Source organism: Diabrotica undecimpunctata, chromosome 1, assembly GCF_040954645.1.
Source record: "Diabrotica undecimpunctata isolate CICGRU chromosome 1, icDiaUnde3, whole genome shotgun sequence".
Taxonomy (NCBI): Eukaryota; Metazoa; Arthropoda; class Insecta; order Coleoptera; family Chrysomelidae; genus Diabrotica; species Diabrotica undecimpunctata.
In genome coordinates, this window is record NC_092803.1 from 178,256,611 (window position 1) to 178,279,784 (window position 23,174).

General features: G+C 31.9%; 1 protein-coding gene across 1 annotated transcript in view; it reads left to right on the top strand.

Annotated features, from left to right (window-relative positions):
• The first annotated feature begins 856 nt into the window (after nt 1-856).
• Nucleotides 857-23,174, top strand: part of LOC140436538 (uncharacterized) — a 55,350-nt gene continuing 33,032 nt past the window's right edge. Inside the window, exons 1-3 of the mRNA XM_072525438.1 lie at nt 857-1,086; nt 12,356-12,393; nt 17,405-17,585. Of these exons, the coding sequence (XP_072381539.1) occupies nt 857-1,086; nt 12,356-12,393; nt 17,405-17,585 (449 nt within the window). The remainder of the gene's footprint in view (nt 1,087-12,355; nt 12,394-17,404; nt 17,586-23,174) is intronic.

The following is a 23,174-nucleotide window of genomic DNA, read 5'->3' on the forward strand; positions in this document are numbered from 1 at the left end:
ATACTTCACCTTTTATACAGATAGATGAACTAGAAGAAAATATTTGATGTAGACAACACTGTAATATATTTAAATAAACAGATTTTGTACTAATAATTTTTTTTTCTTTTCATTACTCGTAATTAATTACCTTATTTTTTTAAATGTACACAATAGAGTACGTTTTATTTATAATTAAACTGGCCGAGAAATTCCATTGTACATAGCAGCTGTCGCTCCGCTCTCCCTTTCACGTTTTTCTACCTGTTCGAGATCCCTACTGCTATTTTTATACACAGGTATCTTTGAAAAATGTTCCTATATGTCTACTCAGGTAAGATTTAACATATAAATAAAAAAATACTGTTGTAAAGTGAAAATATATGGTCAAACATTAATTTTTTATAATAATTTGTTTAAACAATAAAAAAATAGAGTGCACAAAAAAATTTTGGGTAAACATTGCAATTTATAGTTTTAAAAACAATATCCCACATCGATCATATTAATTTATTCACTATAACTCTAATCCGAGATGAAAACCCCCAGGCGCTCCACTAATAAAATATAATAGAAAAGTTGGAGTTTAGTGGAATGAATTAATGTAAATAACCTATACTTAGATATATTTGACAATACCGTAAAAATTACATAAATTTGCATATTAATAGTTGTTAATAATTTAGAAATTACAGGTTTGGTTATACCGTTATAGCTCTGGGGTACAGTAGAATGGGAGATCTGAATGACTATTAAGATGGAAATATATTTTATTAATATTCATATATTAAAATGTTTTGAGTTGAAAATACACATCAGTTGATTTTTAGCTATACTATACTGTACTGTGTATTATTTATGATAAAAGAAATATAATATGGCAACAACCGATGATGCGAGTTTATTATCCAAAACAGTAAAAACTGAACTTTCTGATAATGATGTTTCTACTTTGGACAACAATTTCAAGGGAAAAGCTATAGATTTTCAATTTTCTGTTCAGCCAAAAGTTGAACAATCTGAAATAAAAGATGAAGTCGAGGAATTAGAATTTGTGGGAGAAGCTGTAGACTTTTCTGAGAATGAACTGTCTAATTCAGAAGAAAGGTATCAGATAAGCATTTTTTTATTATTTCTTTAGTACTTTCATTAATAATTGTAATGTAATTATATAGTAGCCGAGAGCTATTTGTTTATTGCTTGTCAGCACAATAAAAAAGTGAGTTTTTCCATTTTTTTCAATAGTAAATTGTCATAATAAGTTCAAACTTTCTATTTACATGCAGCTGTTAGAGAAATATGTAACATGTAAAAAGTTGTGATGATGCAAAGTTAGGCTAAATCTTTGATTTCTCAACTTAACATTGTTAACAAATCTATCATCCGTTCCATGTATACAGAAAGGTGCCGAACTAATAGTGATTTTGGAGTTGTTTAATAAAAACGAAATGAACTATTTTAAAACAAGGACTAAGTATCTTTCAGTGCTCCTTATTGTTTGATTTAGTAAGTCATGTTTTAAATGTTTTTAAATGCTTATATATAAGTTTTGTAGAACTGTTGTTTGCTATTATCTACGTAGGCGAATGTTACACCCATTCTGTGGTACGTCTTTTTACGTTACGTTAAGATGAAATGTATTTTTTTTTAATTTTTACAAGTAGGCCGGCAATTGTTATTAACAAATAACTAATACAAAAAAGCAATTTCTCCGAATTGCTTCGGAATTAATTTTTTTATGTGTATCTCATCAAAATAAACACTTTTTCTCTCTTGATAATTTTTCGAAAAATGCTTCCTTTTCGAGTTATTTGCATTTTTTTGTTGAAAAAATGCATTAATTAGTGATTTTTGGGATTTTTTTTCTAAAAAACTACTAAATGAATTGCAATTCTACAAATAGCTTTATAATCTTTAAACCGTCGAGTACAAGTTAGAATATTTTGACAAGGATAATTTTTTTCTATCTTGCTAAAAACGTGGACCCAAATATTTCGAATATGCCTTTCGAGCAGTCTACCGCTAAGTGTGTACAGCGGTTGCGGCGATACAGGCGTGCGGCACGTAGAAATATTTGTTTAAATTTAAAAAAATTAATTCAATACAAATATTACGTACAATTTATTAAAAAAAAGGTATTTCTAATTATTTTTATATAGACATATTATAATTAAAACAATTAAAATTAATTTTTTACAATGCTATAATAATGTAATTTTTCTTTTAATATACGTGGTGACTATATTATTGAATGTTTTATTACAGTGAAATACATTAAGTATATATATATATATATATATATATATATATATATATATATATATATATATATATATATATATATATATATATATATATATATAATTAATTTTCATTGAAAAATATAATAAAATTAAAATATAATATTAATTATACATCGTTTTCATTGTCAATAATTTGAAAATTTTCGTCAACATCAACAGGATTTCCATCTAATAAGCTAATTTCATTGTCTTCAATAGAGTCGTCTTTAACATTTTTACTGCTTTAACAGTTACTTAATGATTTCTCTGTGCAATTGGTTTTATTGTTAGTTTAAATACTTATTTGTATATTTACGCCAGTTGTCAGAGACGAAAAAGCCACTAAACTCTAAAAATCATACGAACAAGCTGAATTTTCCCGAGGATAATAATTTTGGGACCCCAAAAAAAAATGCAAATTATTTTACCAGTCCTATCCCCAGCTTTCCCCTAAAACCTTCATCGTAAAGGGGCGGAATGGAAAAAATTAATTTACCCAGAATCTGTACAACGATCTAAAATGTTTAAAACTGCTTCTTCTCAATGACACAAGTACGTTTTTCGAATCTACATGTCAGCTAAACATTCCACCCAACACCCTCGTGGAGGCAGTTCCCGTGACGTACGATCGTTTGTAATGTAAAAGCTTAAATTCTGCATTTTTTGGGCATATTTCAATTGCCTCACATTTGATGCCAAAACCGAAATTTCATGCTATAGCCCCGGACTACCTAAGTCTGACGTCACAATGGGCAAAGCTTAGAAACCCTTTCCATAAAAATCTGTTTTACTGTATATCCCCCATAAGAAGTTGAAAATGTTGACATTTTTATTTGTTTAAAGAATAAATAAGAACTTTTGGTTATGAACATTCATTCTGTGCGATTGGTATTATTTGTTGTTCGTGAATTTGTGAGTTAAGAATATCAAAGTATTAAGATATTTACTGTCAAAGTTCATATTTTAAGGTTAGGTACACTTCTGTCTGATTTATCACTTCTGAAATTTTAGAAGCGAATACAAAAAACCTGCATGTTTTTTGTTTACTGTAATGTTTACAGCTTGGAGCAAAGCACATAACCATTTTGGTGCCAGTTCGGTATGCGGTCTACCGAAATTTCGATATGCGGGGAACGTCACCTATCATTAAATGCTGTTGAGACACTCACTAAAATTCTATATTTATATATATATATATATATATATATATATATATATATATATATATATATATATATATTGTTATGATTGTTTATTTTGAGTTCAAACTTAGTTTATTGAGCCAATAAAAAAATTATAGCTTATCTGTTATCAAAAGTAAAATAATTCTTATATTACCTGTGTTCGATGGATTCAAAAGATTTTCTAGTTGTCTTTTATCGGGATAGAGAAGAAAGGATAATAATACAAATATATTATATTACAAAGATTTCCGTTTCTTTATTTTATATGAACGAATAAAACAATTATTAAATTTTGTCGTTATCTTATCAATCAGCATACAAGAAAATAAATCAAATTATTATGATAATAAGATTATAAAGCTACATACATTTATATTACGTGAAAAACCAATTTTACTTAAAATTTTCTTTACTTAAAAAAAGAAACCACAAAACTTTAAACTTTTGATTAGCCTAACAAAACCTCAATTCTTAAATTTGAATTCTAATGACCATGATGTCGAAACGATCCTTCACAGATATAAAATTCAATTGTACAAACACTTACAGTTTATTTTCTTCTTGAGTTGTATGTTGGAACATACCCAGAAAAGTCCAGTCTCCTCAAAGATGTGATCTCCCTTTTTTGGCACCTCGGCTCCTTCTTTACGTCTCTGCAAACCTCCTGCAAACTACACAAAAAACACCTGATTCACTTCTCCAAACTCCGCTACTTATTTATGACACCAGGACCTCCTTTTGTCAACTTGATGCCGTAAGAATACTTTCACATATACTTTATAAAAATGCCCACGGTAGATACAAGGACCTCTTTTAATCTACTTGTTATCTCCTTCTTCAAACTATTCACTTCTTTTCGTTACGCCGGTATCCAAACTCACGAACTACACCCTATCTTGAGACACACGACTGTTTCCTTTCGATGACCAAAATATGACTGACTTCTCCTGTCTCATCATCGACTCCCAAATTCCCATTTAAAAACGACCGTCCAATCAAAAAGCTTAAATTGTGTTTACTATGATATTGGAAAAGCCTAATTTCGGTTTCAGAGAAAACTAAATAGCTTACTTTAAAATTGGTTTTTTTCAATACATCATTTATACATATTTCAAAAGATTAGAATATGGTCATTTAATACTCGACTCTACAAACAATGAAGATATTAACTTCAGGTAAAATGTCTTCTAATTCTAAACAAAGGTTTTTTTATAATTTTGTTTGCAACGGAAAAACGGTCGTTTGCCAAACAAATTTCTATTCTTATCTACACTAAATCTTATCTTAAATTACTATATACAATTTGTCTATATTGATATCTTGAAATTTTATTTCGATGGATCTTTTTATTTATTTTTCTTTGGTTGGGAAAGAAGAAACATAACAAATCCCCGCCTTTGCATACGATAAAAATTACTGAATTATTTAGGGATTTTTCTCTATGCAAAAACAAAAAAGAATAGTCTTTCAACATTTTTTTAATTTCTTCTTTCACCTGTTGTCGATATTTATATGGGATCGGGTACGTCTTCGATTGAAAGTTTCCCAAGTTTTTAACCTCAAAAGAATGTTGGTGCTTTTTTGCCACTCTGTTTTCCTCATTTATAAAAGTTTCGTGTTCTTTTAACATCAGACTCACCTCATTTTCTTTTTCTTCTCCACATATCAATTTTCTTTCTTTTTCCTCAGATTCTTGACACATTTATCGCACATTTTTCCTCCTCTTTTTCATCAATCTCTTCCTTAAATACCACTGTTTCAATCATATCCTTTTCATTTTCCTTTGTTGACACTATTTCTTTTTCTTCTTCGGGGCTTATCCCTTCTTTTGAGGAATCTCCGGTAGTGACTTCCTTTATCCTTTTCTTAAGTTTTCTTCCTTTTCTTCTTTGTCCTCGCTTCGTTGCCAAATTCATTTCCACTGTTTGTTCTTTTTCCGAATTATCAATTTTCTTTTTCCCATGTTCATTTTCCTGCCTGTCCTGTTCTTCTTCTTTTTCCTCTGTGATTTTCATCGTTTTATTTTTGAAATCTATCACCACATGTTTTCTGCCAATTCATCCACTCCTACGATCATATCATGCGACATGTTTGGCATCACAACACATTGTAGTGCATAAAATTTCTTATCCAATCGTACTTTCACTCGTATTCCCTCATTTATCGTTGAAAATGTCCGTTTATTTGCACCCACCAAATTTACCCGTGGTATTTTGTAGATCAAATTCGTTAAATTAACTTCCTCTATTAGTTTTCTGTTGATCAGTGTCATTTCCGATCCAGTATCAATCATAATTTTAATCGGTGTCTCGTTGATAAAACCATCTACAAATTTCAGATTTGCTCCACTTATTTTGTCCTTATTTTCTGCCAATTTAATAAATTCCTTCGGGTGACAAAAAATTCCTGTTTGTTTCTTTGTCTTTAGTGAGCGCCTTCGTGAAAAAGACGCTTGCTGTTCTTGTTCGCTTCTATTTCTGTCGCTTTGTCTCTCATCCTCATATTCCTCTATGTGTGTGTTGTTGACCGCTCTTCTATTTTCTCTTGGTCTCTCGGACCCGTATCGGTTTCCGCGATTTTCCGGTTCATTCGTTCTATTATTATTTCGGTTTTCCTGATATGTGCGAGTGTTGTTTCTATTCTGGTTCTCTCGATATCTGTTTTCGTTCCATTGCCGATTTCTTTGTTCATAATTTACTCTTCCGTTGTCTCTACTTTCGTTTTCTCTCCTCGGGACAAATTCTCTTCTTGTGTACTCTCTCCTAAAGTTTTGTCCTCTATCTCTATAGTCTTGATTTTCTCGTTGTCTATATATATATATATATATATATATATATATATATATATATATATATATATATATATATATATATATATATATATATATATATATATAAACTTATCTTCTAGATTTCTTCGTAGAACTTTCTACGCAACTTAATCCAAATGGGACTGCAAAGTACTGTCAGGAACACCTCTCATTTTCTCCAAAATCGTAATTTTACCCTCCAAACAGGATCTTTCTATTCCTATGTGGTTCCATAATTTTCCTGGTGGTAGGTGGTTAACGGTTGAGTTCACTTAGCCCAATTGGTGCAAATTGCCGTATGCTGGCCATTCGTCCGAGTAAATTACTGACCCACCTTCAACTTCCCTTTGTATGATGGGAACTACGGTGGTCTGTCTTTTCGCTCAACATGAAAATATCGGACCTCCTCTTTAATCTTTAATCCGAAGACCCACGTTCGGCGTCCTGTTGTACTTCCTTCTGCCCGCAAATCTCGCTTCGTCAATTTGGATTGGGTCATATTCCGTATTTTGAAGCTGTCCACGGCGATTCACTGACATCACAGAGGAACAGACTTCTCGACACATGTTGTACCAGTGGCATATAGCTTCTCTTCCTCTCCCCGTTAATTTCATTACTGTGTCAAAATCGAATTCCAAAATAAACAAGAACATCAATTCAAAAATTTAACATAAAGTTAACTTGTAGTTACTTTCTCCATTTAAGTCGGTGAAATAAAAAAACGGTTGCCATGCCTAACTGATCTTGTTGTCTGGCATCCTCTCCTTGGACAGCGGAGAACTGGTCTATATACACCACCCTGATCTCGTTTCCGCTTTTCTTCCATTTCTGCCCCACATTGGTGGCACGGCCCAGCGTCTTCAACATTTTGTAATAAACCGTTCGCTCGTAGAAATGCTACTGCCTCTGCTTCGCTCGAAATGACAGTTTTATAAAACTCTTTTAGAAACATTTTGTTTGCAAATAAATCAATATTCATTTTGGAGCTCATTTTATACCAAAATAGGTCATTAAAGGTTTTGATATTAGCACAACCTAATTGACCAGTAATAAGTTTGTCATAATTTCCCTAATTTGTTTTTGCTTTCCTAATTGACCAGTAATGAGTTTGTAATGGTTTCTTCTTGTTTTTGTACCTATTTGAGAAATACGAGGACCGCATTCCGAATCAGCTAAACTGCCGTAAATCGCATATTAGACGGTAGACCGCATACCGAACCGGCACCACTATTTTATTAATTAGATGGATGTAATAATAAAATAACAATCCTTATTCACCTCTTAAAATACAGTCCTTATTAAGTACAAACGAATATCTTAAGTCTTTTTATGGAATAAAATTACTGGCACATAAAAAAGAATAAAACATTAATTTAAATATTTTTTAACTTAGTAAATAAATTCAATGCTTTATTGATTAATTCTGAAATAACCCTGATAAAAACAACAATAAAATACCTTGAAATAAAGAAAAAACAAAGTTTTAAACAAAACATAACATAACCTTAAAATATGAACTTTTGAGAGTAAATATCTTTATACCTTTGACATTCTTACATTACAAATTTACGAACAACAAATAATACCAATCGCACAGAATGAATGTTCATAACTAAAAGTCCTTATTTATTCTTTAAACAATTAAAAAATCAATATTTTCAACTTGTTATGGGAGACATACACGTAAAACAGATTTGTTAGAAAAGGTTTTTAAAATCTCCGACCATTGCGACGTCAGAACTTAGGTAGTCCATTCAGACTTGAAACATATCAAAAAAGATGGTTTGCTTCAAGTTTGCCATGTTAACTGTACACACTTGGGGCAAGTTTAAATCAAACTCGCTAGTTACAATGCATGGACGTTTAAATAAAGATTTTATTTATTTATAGACTTTTTATATGTTCATGTTACAGTGCAACAAACTTGCTTGAAGTTTTTTTTATAAAAAGTATATAATGTTGATATAACAAACTTGCATACGATCTGTTTTTACATAGTAGCTACAGTTTTGTTACGGCAAATTTGCTATATTTTTGTTACATTGAATTGATAGTCTGATAATTTTCCTCCACGATGTTTTAAGGGTGATTATCGGTAAAACCGTGAATGTAGGTAGTGAAGAGAAGATATACGGTGATGAGTGTCTTACCACCCGGCAAAATAGCGGAAAGGATAGAAGACAGATTAAGTTGTGAGATAGTACGAGATAAGGCTAGTTATTAGACGTGTCTATTTGACTTCAGTCATAATTATACGGATGACCTCGAAAATATTTTATTTTAATAATTTCTGATGTTAGAATAAATGATTAAATATATTAAGATATATTATAGTAAAAAATATTAATTAGTAGCGATTTTAAATTATAAATCTTTAAGTTTATTTAATAATAAAAATAACTCAACTGAAATATTTGACTAAACTAAATAGGTATGTTCAGTCCGAAAACAATTGTTGTAGTTGGAGTTGGCGTAATAGTTAAAGACGTTGTCTATTGATAAGAAGACTGGGGTTCAATTCACACCAAGGGTAAAATTTTTGTTTTACTCAATCAAAAATAATAGAAAATATGATACATATTAGATAACAAGTTTACGAAAAACTCATTATTTACAATTTATTCTTATTCCAATGTAATAAAATAGAAATACAAAATAATTTAAATTCAATTCCAGTTTTACAGTCTTCGATTGTGAATGGAAAAGAATCCATTGAAGACTGTTTAATATCAAATCCATCACTAAATTCTCAGTGTTAATATCAATTCCTCTGTACAGGTAATGATTTTCAAAACAATTGACGACATTGGAATGGATGCGCGCGAACAGCTACCTGCTTTATAGCTAACCAAATCGTCAAGCCTTCAAGTTATCAAATAATAACACATCGAGAAGTGTTTTTTACGGTAAACAGAAACTTTTTATTGAAAAAACAATTCGTGAAAAGGATTTTAACGGTCGAGGAAAAAGTGCAAATTGTTGTCTAGCATGTGAATGGATTATCAGACAACATGATTAGACAACATGATTAGATCCGTGTTCGATCCAAGAGGAGTTCGCAGACGAAGGGAGGTAAATCCAGATTTGGAACTAAGGGACACTTTGATTTGTGCAAGTATTGAGCAAAATCCTACCCAATCAACACCTCGTCTCGGAGAACAATGTGGAATTCCAAGATTTAGAGTAGGTTAAATTTTGTAAAGACATCGATACCGTCCCTATAAACTTCATAAATCCAACGAACAATTCCCCTGGGAATCAATATAGACGTTTAGAATTTTGTCAAACTGCAATGGAAATGTCACATCAAGATGAACATTTTTTAGAGAACGTTTTGTTCACCGATGAATGTACGTTTTCATTGCATGGCCGTCACAATTCAATCAATGCTAGGTATTGATCTCGAGGAAATCCTCGTCAGATTTATGTCGCTCGTACCCAGCGTCTTCGAAAAGTAAATGTTTGGGGAGGCATAATAGGGAATCATGTCATTGGTCCATTTTTTATAGAAGGTATGTTGACTGGGCGGAAATACTTGGAACTTCTGCAAAATGAAATTGTCCCAGCCCTTTGTAGTTTACCAATACCTTTCGATTCCATATGGTTTCAACACGATGGTTGTCCTGCACATAATTCTCGCATCGTCAGTGAATATCTCAGTGCGACTTTTCCTAATCGATTGATTAGTGGCCACGGATATTTTTTTATTTTTGTAAAATTTTTACTTATTTAAACATTCTTTAAAAGTTTTTACTTTATTTTCGAAAGTACGACGATACTGTTTTGTCAATAAGATTTTTTGTTTTAACTTTAGTTTTTGTTTAGTGATTCAAAGCAAAACGATCTTTGCATAATTTCAAATTATTAAAAAAAAAAAAGAGAACTACATGTGGGTTTTGAACTCTAATCGTCTGCGATGTCTGTATTGCAATGTCGAATTCTTACCACTAATCCACGAAGGATTTATAATTATTCCGTGACAAGAGTGTATGAACCTCCCGAAATCATAGTAGAAATTATTCTTGGTTAATAATTTAAAACTTTAGATTAAATAATCAATATTAATTAAATTATTTTATTCACATTTTTGCTTTGTTGTGGTCAATCAGTTTTTACTTTATGCGAAATTAAAAAATGGAAATACGTCACACATTTGACGTTACTCATAATAATTATGACCGAGGTGATTTAGCTCGAATCTAACGTCTAAAGGTGTGAGACTATCGATAGTGGTAATGTAATGTAATATAAATTATAGGTTTTTCCGATTATTTCTCACCTCTACGAGTTTCATCTCTTTTTATTTCACAAGGTAACTGTGTTTTCTATCTCTTACGTTAAAAAGCCGGGTGGTAAGACACTCATCACTGTATATGTAAATGTTCATATGACTTATTCTTGAATACAACCTGTAAAAAATAATTAAAATACAAATTTTATTCATAACTATTTATTATTTACTATACATACACGTCACTTAATTTAGTCTAAAATCGTAGCTGGAGCTTTTTGACTTTGACTTTCAGCTCTGAAACAAAAAAGTGAAATTGTTATAAACTTATTAGACCAGTGTCGATCCGGTTTTAAGATGAAAAAAAAAGGAACCTTTAGGATATGGAGGCTCTAAAACGTTAGTAAATATGAGGTTAAATAAGGGCTCAATTTTCCACCACCTGAGTCTTGGGGGAAGTCATATTGGGGTGGTTTTTAGGGGTGAAAAACAGTTTTTTTATGTATAAAGTCATAACTTGTGGTTTTATAGAAAAATGTTAAATGCAAAAGTTGTAGAGAATAAAAAAATCTACAACTTTTATACCTTTATTTTTTTACATAACCTCCAAATTTCAAAGAAGAATGCAAAAACTACACCTTTTATATATACTTACTTGAAAGGAATTTTTTTTTTCTGTAAAAAGCATAAATAAAAATATAAATATCTACATAACGTAAACCGTGTTAATAAAATATGAAGAAAAAGATAGTTTCGGTAATTGAATTAACTACAATATTCATACCCATGTAAATTTTTGAGTCCAGGCAACTAGATGCATAAAACCTAGTGAATAACATTAGATATATGGACTACTTTTAAATAGTATGTAAATATACGAGAGAAGCTACAAACATTATAAATGAAACTTATGTAAATTCCACCAAAAAGTATACAATAATCAATTTCACAACTAAAACAACTTTGTTAATGCTTCTTTATTTCGTTTCAATGTAAGTTTGTAAATCTGTGATGTGAGCTTCACCTTAGTAGTTATAGTAATATTCCACTAAAAATCGTAATTAATACTCAAAGAATAAATTAATAAACGTGAGCACTGCAACAACCAACAACAGTCAAAAACGGTAAACACAAAATGTCTGCTTCGCCCACTGCTTTGATCACTTTGCAACTTGCAACAGATGGCGCGTACGCACGAATGATTTGCAGTAATGTTTTCAAACATCATCTTTAACTTAACAATATTGCAGTAATATTGTCGAAAACTTGCCTCGTCATATTTGACGCAACAATTTAGAATCAAACAAAAATCAAACTTGCTCTAAGTTTGCATGCTATCTGGGAGGTTTTGAAGATTAGACTTTAACAATGGAAATAACAATAAATTTTATTATCTCATGAGAATCGTAAAAAATGAGAATAATCGCGTAACGTTTATTAATTTAACACCTTTATAAAAACTGACTTAATTTTCGGCAAAATACAAAAATTCCATATGAAAGCTGCACTCTTTATCTTTAAAACTCATTTTGATTTTTGTCGGTAGGACATTCTGATCAAAAGATATGTAATTTTTTATCGTCGAGTTGATACAAATTTCATTTAAAATTAATTTCACGCGCGTAACTAACATTCAAAATCGCCGGTCGCTTCTAGCGTTGTTTCTGAGAGAACGGTTCGTTCTACACAAAAAGTGCTTTGAAACATTTTTTCTACGGCGTACAGAGTTGTAAACTTGCATATTGTTTGGTGTCCCAAAATTAATATTCTCAGCAAAATTTAGTTTGTTCGTATGACTTTTAGGGGTCAAATCTCTGACGACTGGACTAATTACTCCTAATATAATCTAAGTACATTATATTTGTTTTAGTCAAGAAGAACATAATAATTACACCTCAAAAAAGTCATGTAAGTATATTTTAATTATGGAAAATTTAATTATTGTACTGCAATTTATTTATTTGTACTGCAAGAACTCTTTAATCTAATATATCAGACTGCCACAATCCCCAGACAATGGCTGCAATCGACCTTTGTAGCAATTCCCAAAAAGCCAAGTGCAACAACTTGCTCAGATCACAGAACAATAGCTTTAATGAGTCACACACTTAAAAACATTTTTGAAAATAATTCACAGCAGAATTGTTAAAACTCTTGAATATGAAATTAGTGACACACAATTTGGCTTTAGAAATGGTATGAGTACAAGAGATGCTTTGTTCGGCTTGAAAGTGCTGGCTCAGAGATGCATGGACATGAATTAGAACATGTACTTATGTTTTGTAGACTTTGAAAAGGCATTTGATAAGGTTCAACATAAAAAGCTTGTATATATATTAAAAAGCAAAAATATTGACAATCGTGATATGAAAATTATATCTAATTTATATTGGAATCAAACTGCTAGGGTTGTGTGCTGTCCCCACTACTTTTCAATGTCTACAGTGAAGCGGTATTTCAAAAAGCGCTCTCAGACTCAATAGAAGGTATATCTATCAATGGAGAAGTTTTGAATAACTTACGTTTTGCAGACGATACAGTAATAATGAAGGATAACAACAATGATTTACAGAACGTAATGCAACGCCTTAATGAATGCTGTCATGAGTACGGACTGAAGATAAATTTAAAGAAAACTAAATGCATGATCATGACTAAATCTGCACATGCAAATATCCAACTGACTATTGAAGATACTGCAATTGAGAGTGTTAATAACTATAAATACTTAGGAACATGGATAACATCAGATGTAGACCAAACCAAAGAAATAAGGACACGCATTGAAATAGCACGTGCATCATTCATTAAACTTAAAAAGTTTCTTTGTTGTCGGGATATAAGGTTAGAACTACGTCTGAGAATGCTTCGATGTTACGTGTTCTCTGCTCTTCTTTATGGCTTGGAAGCGTGGATACTAAAACAAGTCCATCTGAATAAGTTGGCCGCCTTTGAATTTTGGTGTTACAGAAGAATCCTACGAATATCATGGATTCAAAGAATCTCAAACGTGGAAGTAACTAGAAGGATAGGAAATGAGGCGGAAATAATATTAACTATCAAAAGACGAAAACTTGAGTTCTTACGACATGTGATGAGAGGGGCAAGAATACGCATTATTACAACTTATTATGCAAGGAAAAATCCGAGGAAAGCGAAATGTGGGAAGACGAAGAATATCCTGACTTAAGAACTTAAGGGAATGGTTTGAATGCAGTAGTGCAGAACTTTTTAGAGCGACAGTCAACAGAGTCCGCATAGCCATGATGATTTCCAACCTTCGATAAAAGATGGAACTTAAAGAAGAAGAAGAATTTATTTATCTGTATTTGTATTGTAAAGCAAACAATGTCAAAATTTTATAATTTTATTATAGTACAGTTTCTATAATTTTTAGCTATTAAAATTTGGTATTCTATCTGGCACGCTTAGGTAAATGCGAATATTGATCTAAGGATCATCATCATCAATCAACCAATCGCGTCCACTGCTGGACATAGGCCTCCCTCAGTTCTTTCTAGTGTTCTCTTCACTGTGCCGCTTATAGACAGTTTCCAGCTAATCTTTTTACGTCGTCGATCCATCTAGTCGGTAGTCGCATCTATGACTGTGGCACTGAAAGTATTGGAGACATTCATGTATGTACAAGTAGATGCCAGTTTAATATTTCGATTCTGGCCTCATTGATCGCTGTACAAGTTCAAAACCGGTGTATTAACATACGTTTTTACGTAGTGTAAAATGCAAGAACCAATTTATTGTGTGCCACGTGAGGCTATGCCTTCATGCCATACATACATGTGTATCTGACCTGTCGTTAGATTTTGGATGCCAAAATAATACGTTCACAGCTGTCTCTTGTAATAAGCCACTCCCGTAGAAATACTAGGAGTACCTAAAATTTTCATCAAATCAAATGTAATTACTGTTGTGGCATCTTTATCCTTGGTTGCATCGTCCTTCGTTATACTTCGGGCTGCTTCTGCCTTTCGTAAGTGTAACTCTTTTTCTGTTGCCATTCTGATTTTTTCTACACCTACATAGCTTTTTATTTTCACATTATAACCGTCACATCGTTTGCAAGTGTCAGTAAGAGGATAACGGAAAGAAGATTAAAATCTTCATTAAAATTTTTCGAAAAGACTAATTTGGATACCTTCACTTCTGGTTCTTCACTTTTGCACATACAAATCAAAAGATTTTGAGATATTTAAATCAGGTGACAGATACTCTTGACTAGGATTTTTGTTGCTGCTATAGTGGGATGTATATTTAGTAAATTTGTTAATGAAATCTTTTATATTTTGAATATCCGTTTCCCTTGTCTTATTATTAGGGGGGTGTTTGCCTCTTTTATCCAGTGGCGGAGTGATTAATTTGCCATTTCTTGATTTGTTTATTAAAGTTCTGGTGAGTTTTCCATCTGAAACTTGTAGAGCTTTTTTGAAAAATGATTTGCAAATAGTTACCATATCACCTGATTCTTTCATGTCAGAGCAAGAATCTGTTTCAAATTCGCTGGATTCACGAGTACTGGATATATCCGACAACAGCATTTCTATACTATAACACAAATATTCTCTATTAATTAATTCAGGTAATCAATTGTCTTTAGTTGAAAGTGAAGGACCAGAAATACTAAAATCGGAAATACTGCATGCTATAAAGTTAGCAAAGAACAAGAAAGCCGTTGGCCCTGATAACATACCGACAGAGATGTTAAAGCTTATAAATGAGAAAAACATTGGAATACTGGTCAAGCTTTTCAATGATGTTTATTCGACTGGTGATATCCCTGAAGATTGGTTAAAGTCCGAATTCATAACACTACCAAAAAAACAACGTCCGAAAAACTGTAGCGATTATAGAATGATAAGCCTTATGAGCCACACTTTGAAAATATTTCTACGCATCATCCACAGTAGAATCAGAGATAAATGTGAAGAAGACCAGGATGAAACACAATTTGGCTTCAGAAATGGACTGGGAACTCGGGACGCCCTCTTTGCACTAAATGTATTACTGCAGAAATGTCGAGATCAAAGGAAAGACGTTTTTGCTGTATTTATTGACTATGAAAAGGCCTTTGATCGAGTACAGCATCACAACTTAATTACAATATTAAAAGATAAAGGAGTTGATAGTCAAGACATACGATTCATAGAAAAGTTATACTGGCGTCAAACAGCGACAGCTCGCATAAACGGAAAATCAACAGAAATATGTAAAATACAAAGAGGTGTCAGACAGGGTTGTATACTATCACCACTGTTATTTAATTTATATTCAGATAGAATATTTAAAGAAGCGCTGCATAATTTGGAATGGGGTGTGAAAGTTAATGGAATTCTGATAAATACAATCAGATATGCAGACGATACAGTTATTTTAAGTGATGACATGAATGGATTACAATGCCTTTTAAATGCCATTGATACAGTGGGAAGAGAGTTTGGCCTAAACATAAACTGTTCAAAAACAAAACACATGGTGTTTAGCACATCAAGATGCACGATTATATGTTGATGGTCATATAATTCAAAGAGTGTCCAGTTTTAATTATCTTAGTTGCCATATTACTGAACAACTAGATCCAGATCCAGAGATAAAACGTAGAATCGAGATAGCCCGTACGACATTTTTAAAAATGAAGTCATTCTTCTGTAATGATAACTTGCAACTTCAACTTCGAAAGCGCATGGTTAAATGCTACATTTGGTCAGTCCTCTTATACGGTGTCGAAGCATGGACATTAAAAATATCCATCATTAATCGTCTGGAGGCCTTTGAAATGTGGCTGCACAGACGTATACTAAAAATTCCATGGACGGCTATGCTGACAAATATGGCAGTCCTTGAGTGAGCAAATGCTGCTCGCGAGCTGCTTGATAACATCAAATGTAGAAAGATGGCCTATTTTGGACACGTAGTAAGGGGAGACCGATATAATATTCTTCAACTTATTATGATGGGTAAAATCGAAGGACGCAGAGGAATTGGTAGAAAGCAGGCCTCTTGGTTGAAGAATATCAAGGAGTGGACAGGAATGAGGAAAGCTGAGCAACTCTAGAATAGCTCAAGACAGAGACAGTTTCGCCATATTAATCGCCAACGTCAAGGGGACTTGATAGGGCACGTTAAGAAGAATCAATTGTCTTGAAGTTAAAGATTAACCTATACTTTTTGCAACATCGCTTAGAAAACGAGCCTTTTCTTCATTTTATGGCTATAATTTAAAAAAATTTAGAATCCTAATTTAAATTTTGAACCGAGATATTTACTATCACTAATAATATAAAATACAATAGTTTACTCACCGTTACACAAGATTTCACAAACATAAACCGTATAAAAGGCTGAGTAAAAAACGAATGAACGCTAGACAAGAGTGATACAAACACACAACACAAGAGTGAGAATGTCTAAAATATCATACTGCACAATGGCCCAACTGTCACTTAGCCACATTTCCATAACTAAATCATATGTAGCCTAACTGTACAACTCGCGCCATTTCTTGGTATACAGTGGAATGTTAGTTGAGCCACTTTAAAATGAAAGATATGATAAAATGCCACCTACCATACTACCCATCTGAATTATACAAAAAAATTAGTTGGGCCACTCTACTTCTAAGCGACTCAATTGTTCAACGAAATCAAAGTCTCGTTATTCTACAATTCAAGAAAAGTTCTTAACCAGCACAATTTACAGTCCATTCCAACCAGGAAGTAGTTTTTTACAAATTCTTTTTCCGGTCGGCATTATTTTTGAAAAAGTAAAGACTAATGATTGCATTATACAATTTGCTGGCATTGTTTAAATGTCAGTTTATTTATTATGAAATACATAATAAATTTTTTATACCTGAAACTAATATGTCCAACTTAAAGAATAAATTTCAATATTTTTGTTACAGATTTGTGCAAAGAATGTAATGTGGAATCTTGTTACAAAAAACATGTCTTGCATGCAGATTTTATTCGTATTACAACTAAACCATTAAATCACTTAAATCCATATGAATGTGCTACATGTAGATTAAAGTTTTTTAATCCTACAATAGCCTTATTTCATTTGTCTCTGCATGACAAAGATGGGTAAGTTCATAACAATTCGTTTTATTTACTCGTCCCAAACTATATTATGATCCGTTTTAAATTAGTTGTTTGTTTATTTATTCGGTTGGTTGATATTGAATTATTAATGGATAGTTTTGCCTCTTGGTCCCAAATCAGTTATCTACTATTTTTATGTCTTTCGTACATTACAGTGCGTCCCTATAAAATCGAACTGAGTATTTTTGTTAAATTCTCCACATTTTTGTATAGTCAACAACAACAATGGCAAATTCAATAATTAAAACTTTTTATTATGAAGAAAAATACGTTTCGTATAAAAAGTTTTTAGTGCTAATGAAACTGAACATAGGATAAGTTTCAATAAAAGACATAAATATATATTTTTTGTAAATTTTATGTATTACCACAGAATAAACAACAATCAGAATGTCCACCCTCAGATGCCGCCTTTTAAGTGTGTCAGCACGCAATCGCCATATTTTAAACGGAAACATAGACTCGAATTGAGAAATTTGTGACAAGCTACGACAGAACTGTAATTTAAATTTTTAGAGATTAATAATTTAGTAAATTTGAAATAATTTAATCTATCCTTCAACTAAAAGTACGAATAAAATAGTGCATATTAAGTCTATGGTTGCCGTAAATAAGTTAAACCGGGTTAATTTTTCTATGCACAACAGATAAAATTTCACTGAACGGCACTGGTTCCCTTTAAAACAAGGCTGATTCCGTCTGCGCGAAGGAGATGCGCGGACTTATCTTGACAAGCAGAGTGGGCATTCTGATTGTTTATTATTCTGTGGTATTAGGTACTTGCCATGATACTACGACAACAAGATAAAGCAACTTCGAGAACAACTTTGAAACCAACTCGCGCATGACGTCACCGCACGACAAAATTGTATGGATAGTGTAATTGTAGGGAAAGCATAGAGTTTTATACATTTTCGTGCTATTAAATAATTGAAATTGTCGTTCGTGTGTTACAATGTTTAGTTTATACTTTGGTGAATTATAATCATACCAGTAAAATAATTCAATATATGTATTGTACTAAAAAAACTCATAGTTTTTTTACGGCAAAAATGTAAGAGGTATCTAGACATTCAGAAAAATACAGCACTAAAACCGTGTCAATTAAAAAAGGGGCTGAAGAAATAATGAAAAAACTCAAGTTTCAAAAAAGTATTAAAATTACAAAAACAATATTACATAATAATATATTTGATTTATTTTACTTAACAATTTTTGCAATTTTTCTTTTTTGTATTTTAGACTTGATTCAAAACTCGCATTCGAAAATACATCCGACATCCAAAAAATAGTTTTTTTACATCATCAGATGTTTGAACTTGAACTGATCTTTCCATAAAGATTTTTGATAATTTTTGATGCCAACTTTAATAGTGTCCCCATTGAATTGGCAAAAAATGTTTTCTAGTTCATGACACGTCATAAGTAATGTTTCTGAATGTTTTACCAAACCGCCTTCTGAGAGATGATTTACCCACGAGAACGAAGTGTTACTATTTGTAGGATTGCCCAAACTCTCTTCATGTCGCAGCTTGAGAGCTATAAAACCAGCTAAATTTTCGAGTCCATCCCAATACAACTCTTACATTTCCAAATATCTTTGATGGTTTTCATTTTCTGAAGTTACTGAAAGATTCAATTGACTAAAAAGTGGTTTGGTTATCATCACCGAATCTTCTATGTAAATGTCATAACAATCTAAATTCAGAGAGCTTCCTGCTTTCATGTTTTTGAAGCAACATGTTTGTTGTCTCTGGTAAGTTACTTACATTGGCTAATAATGAAATAACTTCATCATTCCGGCCCATAATAAAATTACGAAAACAGTATTTAAATTGCAAGGGAGATGGATAATCATATAAACTTCTAATCGCGCGTATTACTGAGGAGAATCCTTCTAAGCAATCTTGATTTAAATTGTATATTGTTATATACTTGATGTTGAAACCTTTTTTTAAAATCCAGAAAGAGTAGTTTCAAAGATTTAATGTTAACAATAATACCATGTTTAAAGGACAGTAAAGACTTTGAAGTGGATGTACGAATATTTTTCACAAGATTTTTCATTTTATCTAGAATAATATTTTGCTCATTTAAAGATGTTTCATACGCTTTAATATGATGTCTTGTATCTTTTTGTTGAATTTTTGAATTGAATATATCAAACCAGTCATTAATTTGTTTTATCATTTCAGCCCATTCTAGTTAATTGATGTTATTCTCAAATTTTTCCAAAAACTCCAATCTAGTTAGTGCCCTAGAAACAATATGTGAAAACAGTTTTGTTGCCAACTTAACTTTTTGGCGTTGAGGTCCTTTCACTGTTAAAAATTATTCGCTGATTTTGTAAACAATATTCAAATCATTGCGTCTTGTAAACTTGAGCAAATCGACTTTATTGAAATGGTGCCCTGTCAGTTTAATCTCACTAAGTGTTCAAGTGATTTTTGTCTGCCGTAAATGGAAAAGAAAAAATCACTTAATGAATTTTAGAGGTACATAACTCTGTTATTGGTAGATTATTGTAGTTAGTGACCTTTTCCAGCGAAACATACACTCAAATTAAAGTAGTTAGTGGAAAAAGCTGTGTTTCGATAATTCGTGTACTTAATGGCTTTTCCTTGTCAACAGACGATCTGTTGTTTTTTTTTTGTGAAAAAAATTAGTTTTAATTTAAACTTTTGTGAAATATTCTAAGAAATTAAGAAATATATCTCTTAGTACAATTGATATTATTTTTACACATATTTACACACCTACATATTTGGTATTTCAGGATTTGACTAAAACCTTTATAGTTAATTTTCTCAAAAACTTAGTTTTGTGGCATGTATCGTTGTTGCTCCTATAATCCGTTTACAAATTGTTGAGAGCACGAAATGTGCCTCAACATGTTTATTCATTTATGTTTATTCATTAAAATTAATGCGTTTTACATTTATTTTCCTTTCCAAAATGTTTATCAATATTAATAATGTTTTAATACTAATACATTTAGCAAAAAACAATTAAAACTTTCACGGCTAATGTTGGTTATTATATTATATTAATAAAAATAAGAATTTAACCACTAACAATTTTGTAAATAAGAATACCTTATCTCTTTGGATATTTCAATACTAATCTTCGCGTTTAATCACTTTACTAGAAAACCTGGAATTCATATCCGAAGGTACTATTCGTTGCAAGATAATTAGGATGGAATTCCCCAGATTTTTAATAATATAATGGGTATAAAGATGCCGGCTTTGACCACTTGCCTCGTCTGTTCAGTTTATATTCAAAACTTAACTTGAAAGGGTGAAGTTATTACGAACGAAAACAATTTTTTTGTTTAGTACGTTTTTGATCGCATGTAATTTACGGCTCGTCGGTGTTTCCGCGTCTACGGCAATAATTAGCGTCTCGAATATTTCTTTTGCGAATTATATGCAGTGCGGGAGTGATTTTTTATTCCATATACCTACGAACATATACGTACCTTTCGCTCGTGCTAGTTTTGTTGGATTGCTTGTGATGGCTTCATCATCAACATCATCAAGTTTTACACCGGTACTGCTGCGTACAGTCAGTAAGTCTGTCTATTCACCAAGTGAGAAGACTATTGTCCTGAATGTTCAGGATGCATTGGTTTCTCAGAATCCCACAAACACTGTTCGCAACATAGTCGAAAGTTGTGCCAACATGACTGGCGTAGGGGAGTCAACTATATATAAGTTCCTATCAGAAAGAAAAAAACACGGTATAGCTAACCCAAACACAAACGAACACTTAAAGAGAGGGAAAAAGCATATTGAAATTGATGAATTTGCTAAAAATGGTATTCGAAGGAAAATTCATGGATTTTTTTTCAAAAAAGAAATACCAAACCTAAAAAAAATTTTACAAGAAGTTAGAGACGACTCGGATTTGCCTCATATCGGACGAACTAAATTGAGGCAAGTTTTAAAAGAATTAAATTTCCGGTGGGAGAAATCAGACCGAAAATCACTTTTGATTGACCGAGAGGAGATAATATGTTGGAGAAGAAATTATCTAAGATCCATACGAAAATTCCGGGCTGAAGGAAGGCCAATCTTCTACCTGGATGAAACGTGGGTAAACTCAGGTCATACTCTAAAAAAAATTTGGTCAGATAAAAATATATTAAGCTCCAGGCAACCCTTTATGGAAGGTTGGTCTACTGGTATCTCCCCTCCTTCTGGTAAAGGCAGTAGATTAATAATTTCTCTTATTGGCAGTGAAAAAGGATTTGTTAAGCATGGTTGGTTGGAGTTTCAGTCCAAAAGCACAAAAGACTATCACGAGGAGATGACAGCTGATGTTTTCGAAGAGTATTTTGAGCAGATGATTGAACACATACCACCAAATTCAATAGGATATTTCAACAGGATATTCTTGACTGGTTGCGAAATAAGTATCTGCCTTACGAAGATGGAATGGTAAAAGCAGAACTTTTAAAAATTGCCCGGCAACACAAATCTAAGTTCAAGAAATACGTAATTGACAAAATGTCGGAAATGCGAAACATCACAGTCCTTAGACTTCCACCCTACCACTGCAAAATAAATCCAATTGAACTCATTTGGGCACAAATGAAAAGTTATGTGGCTAGAAAAAATACGTCATATAAAATACAAGCTGTACGTGAATTGTTATACGAGTCTTTACAACATATTACAGAACAAAACTGGAAAGATGCAGTAAGACATGTAATAGAAGAAGAACAAAAAATGTGGGATCTTGATAACATAATTAATGCGACCATAGAGACACAACCGCTATTTATTAACCCTCAAGATGACTCGGATTTCGAAGTTGATCCTATTTATTTTGAATTTGAATAGTTTTCTAATCGTAATTATATAAGGTAAGTAATAGTAGTTGTAATCGTAAGGTATTAAAGGGGAAAGGCCCAAAATATCGCCTGTCAAAATGTTCAATGTGTTTTAAATGTATCCATTTTTTTTTTCAAATCCTGAGAAAACAAAAAGGCATTTTTGAAAAATTTAAAGGCAGAATGAAATATTTATTAGAAAAAAAAAAGTTTCTTTTGCATGCAATATCTTCAATTAAAAATTATACTATATTTTCTCTTTTATTTTCACCCCTGTTACATAACATATTAAAATAAACATTGTAGTTTTCAGTGACTTTCTGCCCTCAGTAATAATGTAATCTTTCATTCTGCGTTTAAATTTTTCAAAAATATTTATTAGTTTTCTCCGGATTCGAAATTAATGGATACATTTAAAACACATTAAAAATTTTGCCAGGCGACATTTGGCGCCTTTCCCCTTAATTAAATAAATTTATCTTTTACAAATGGCGAGAAACTTTTTATTTTTGAATAAAATAAAGAAGTTTTATTAAAACAAAAATACAATTTACATAAGTACAATTTAAAAAATATATTTATTTAGTTCAAATAAATGTTTCAATCATATACTCTACGACACTGGTCGGTCATCTGTAACCGAAATATCTTCGTAATCGGATTATAAGGTTGACTGCTGTATTGTATTCCTTCAGATACAAGGTGGGTTAGTCGAAATCATCTTAAACCGTCAG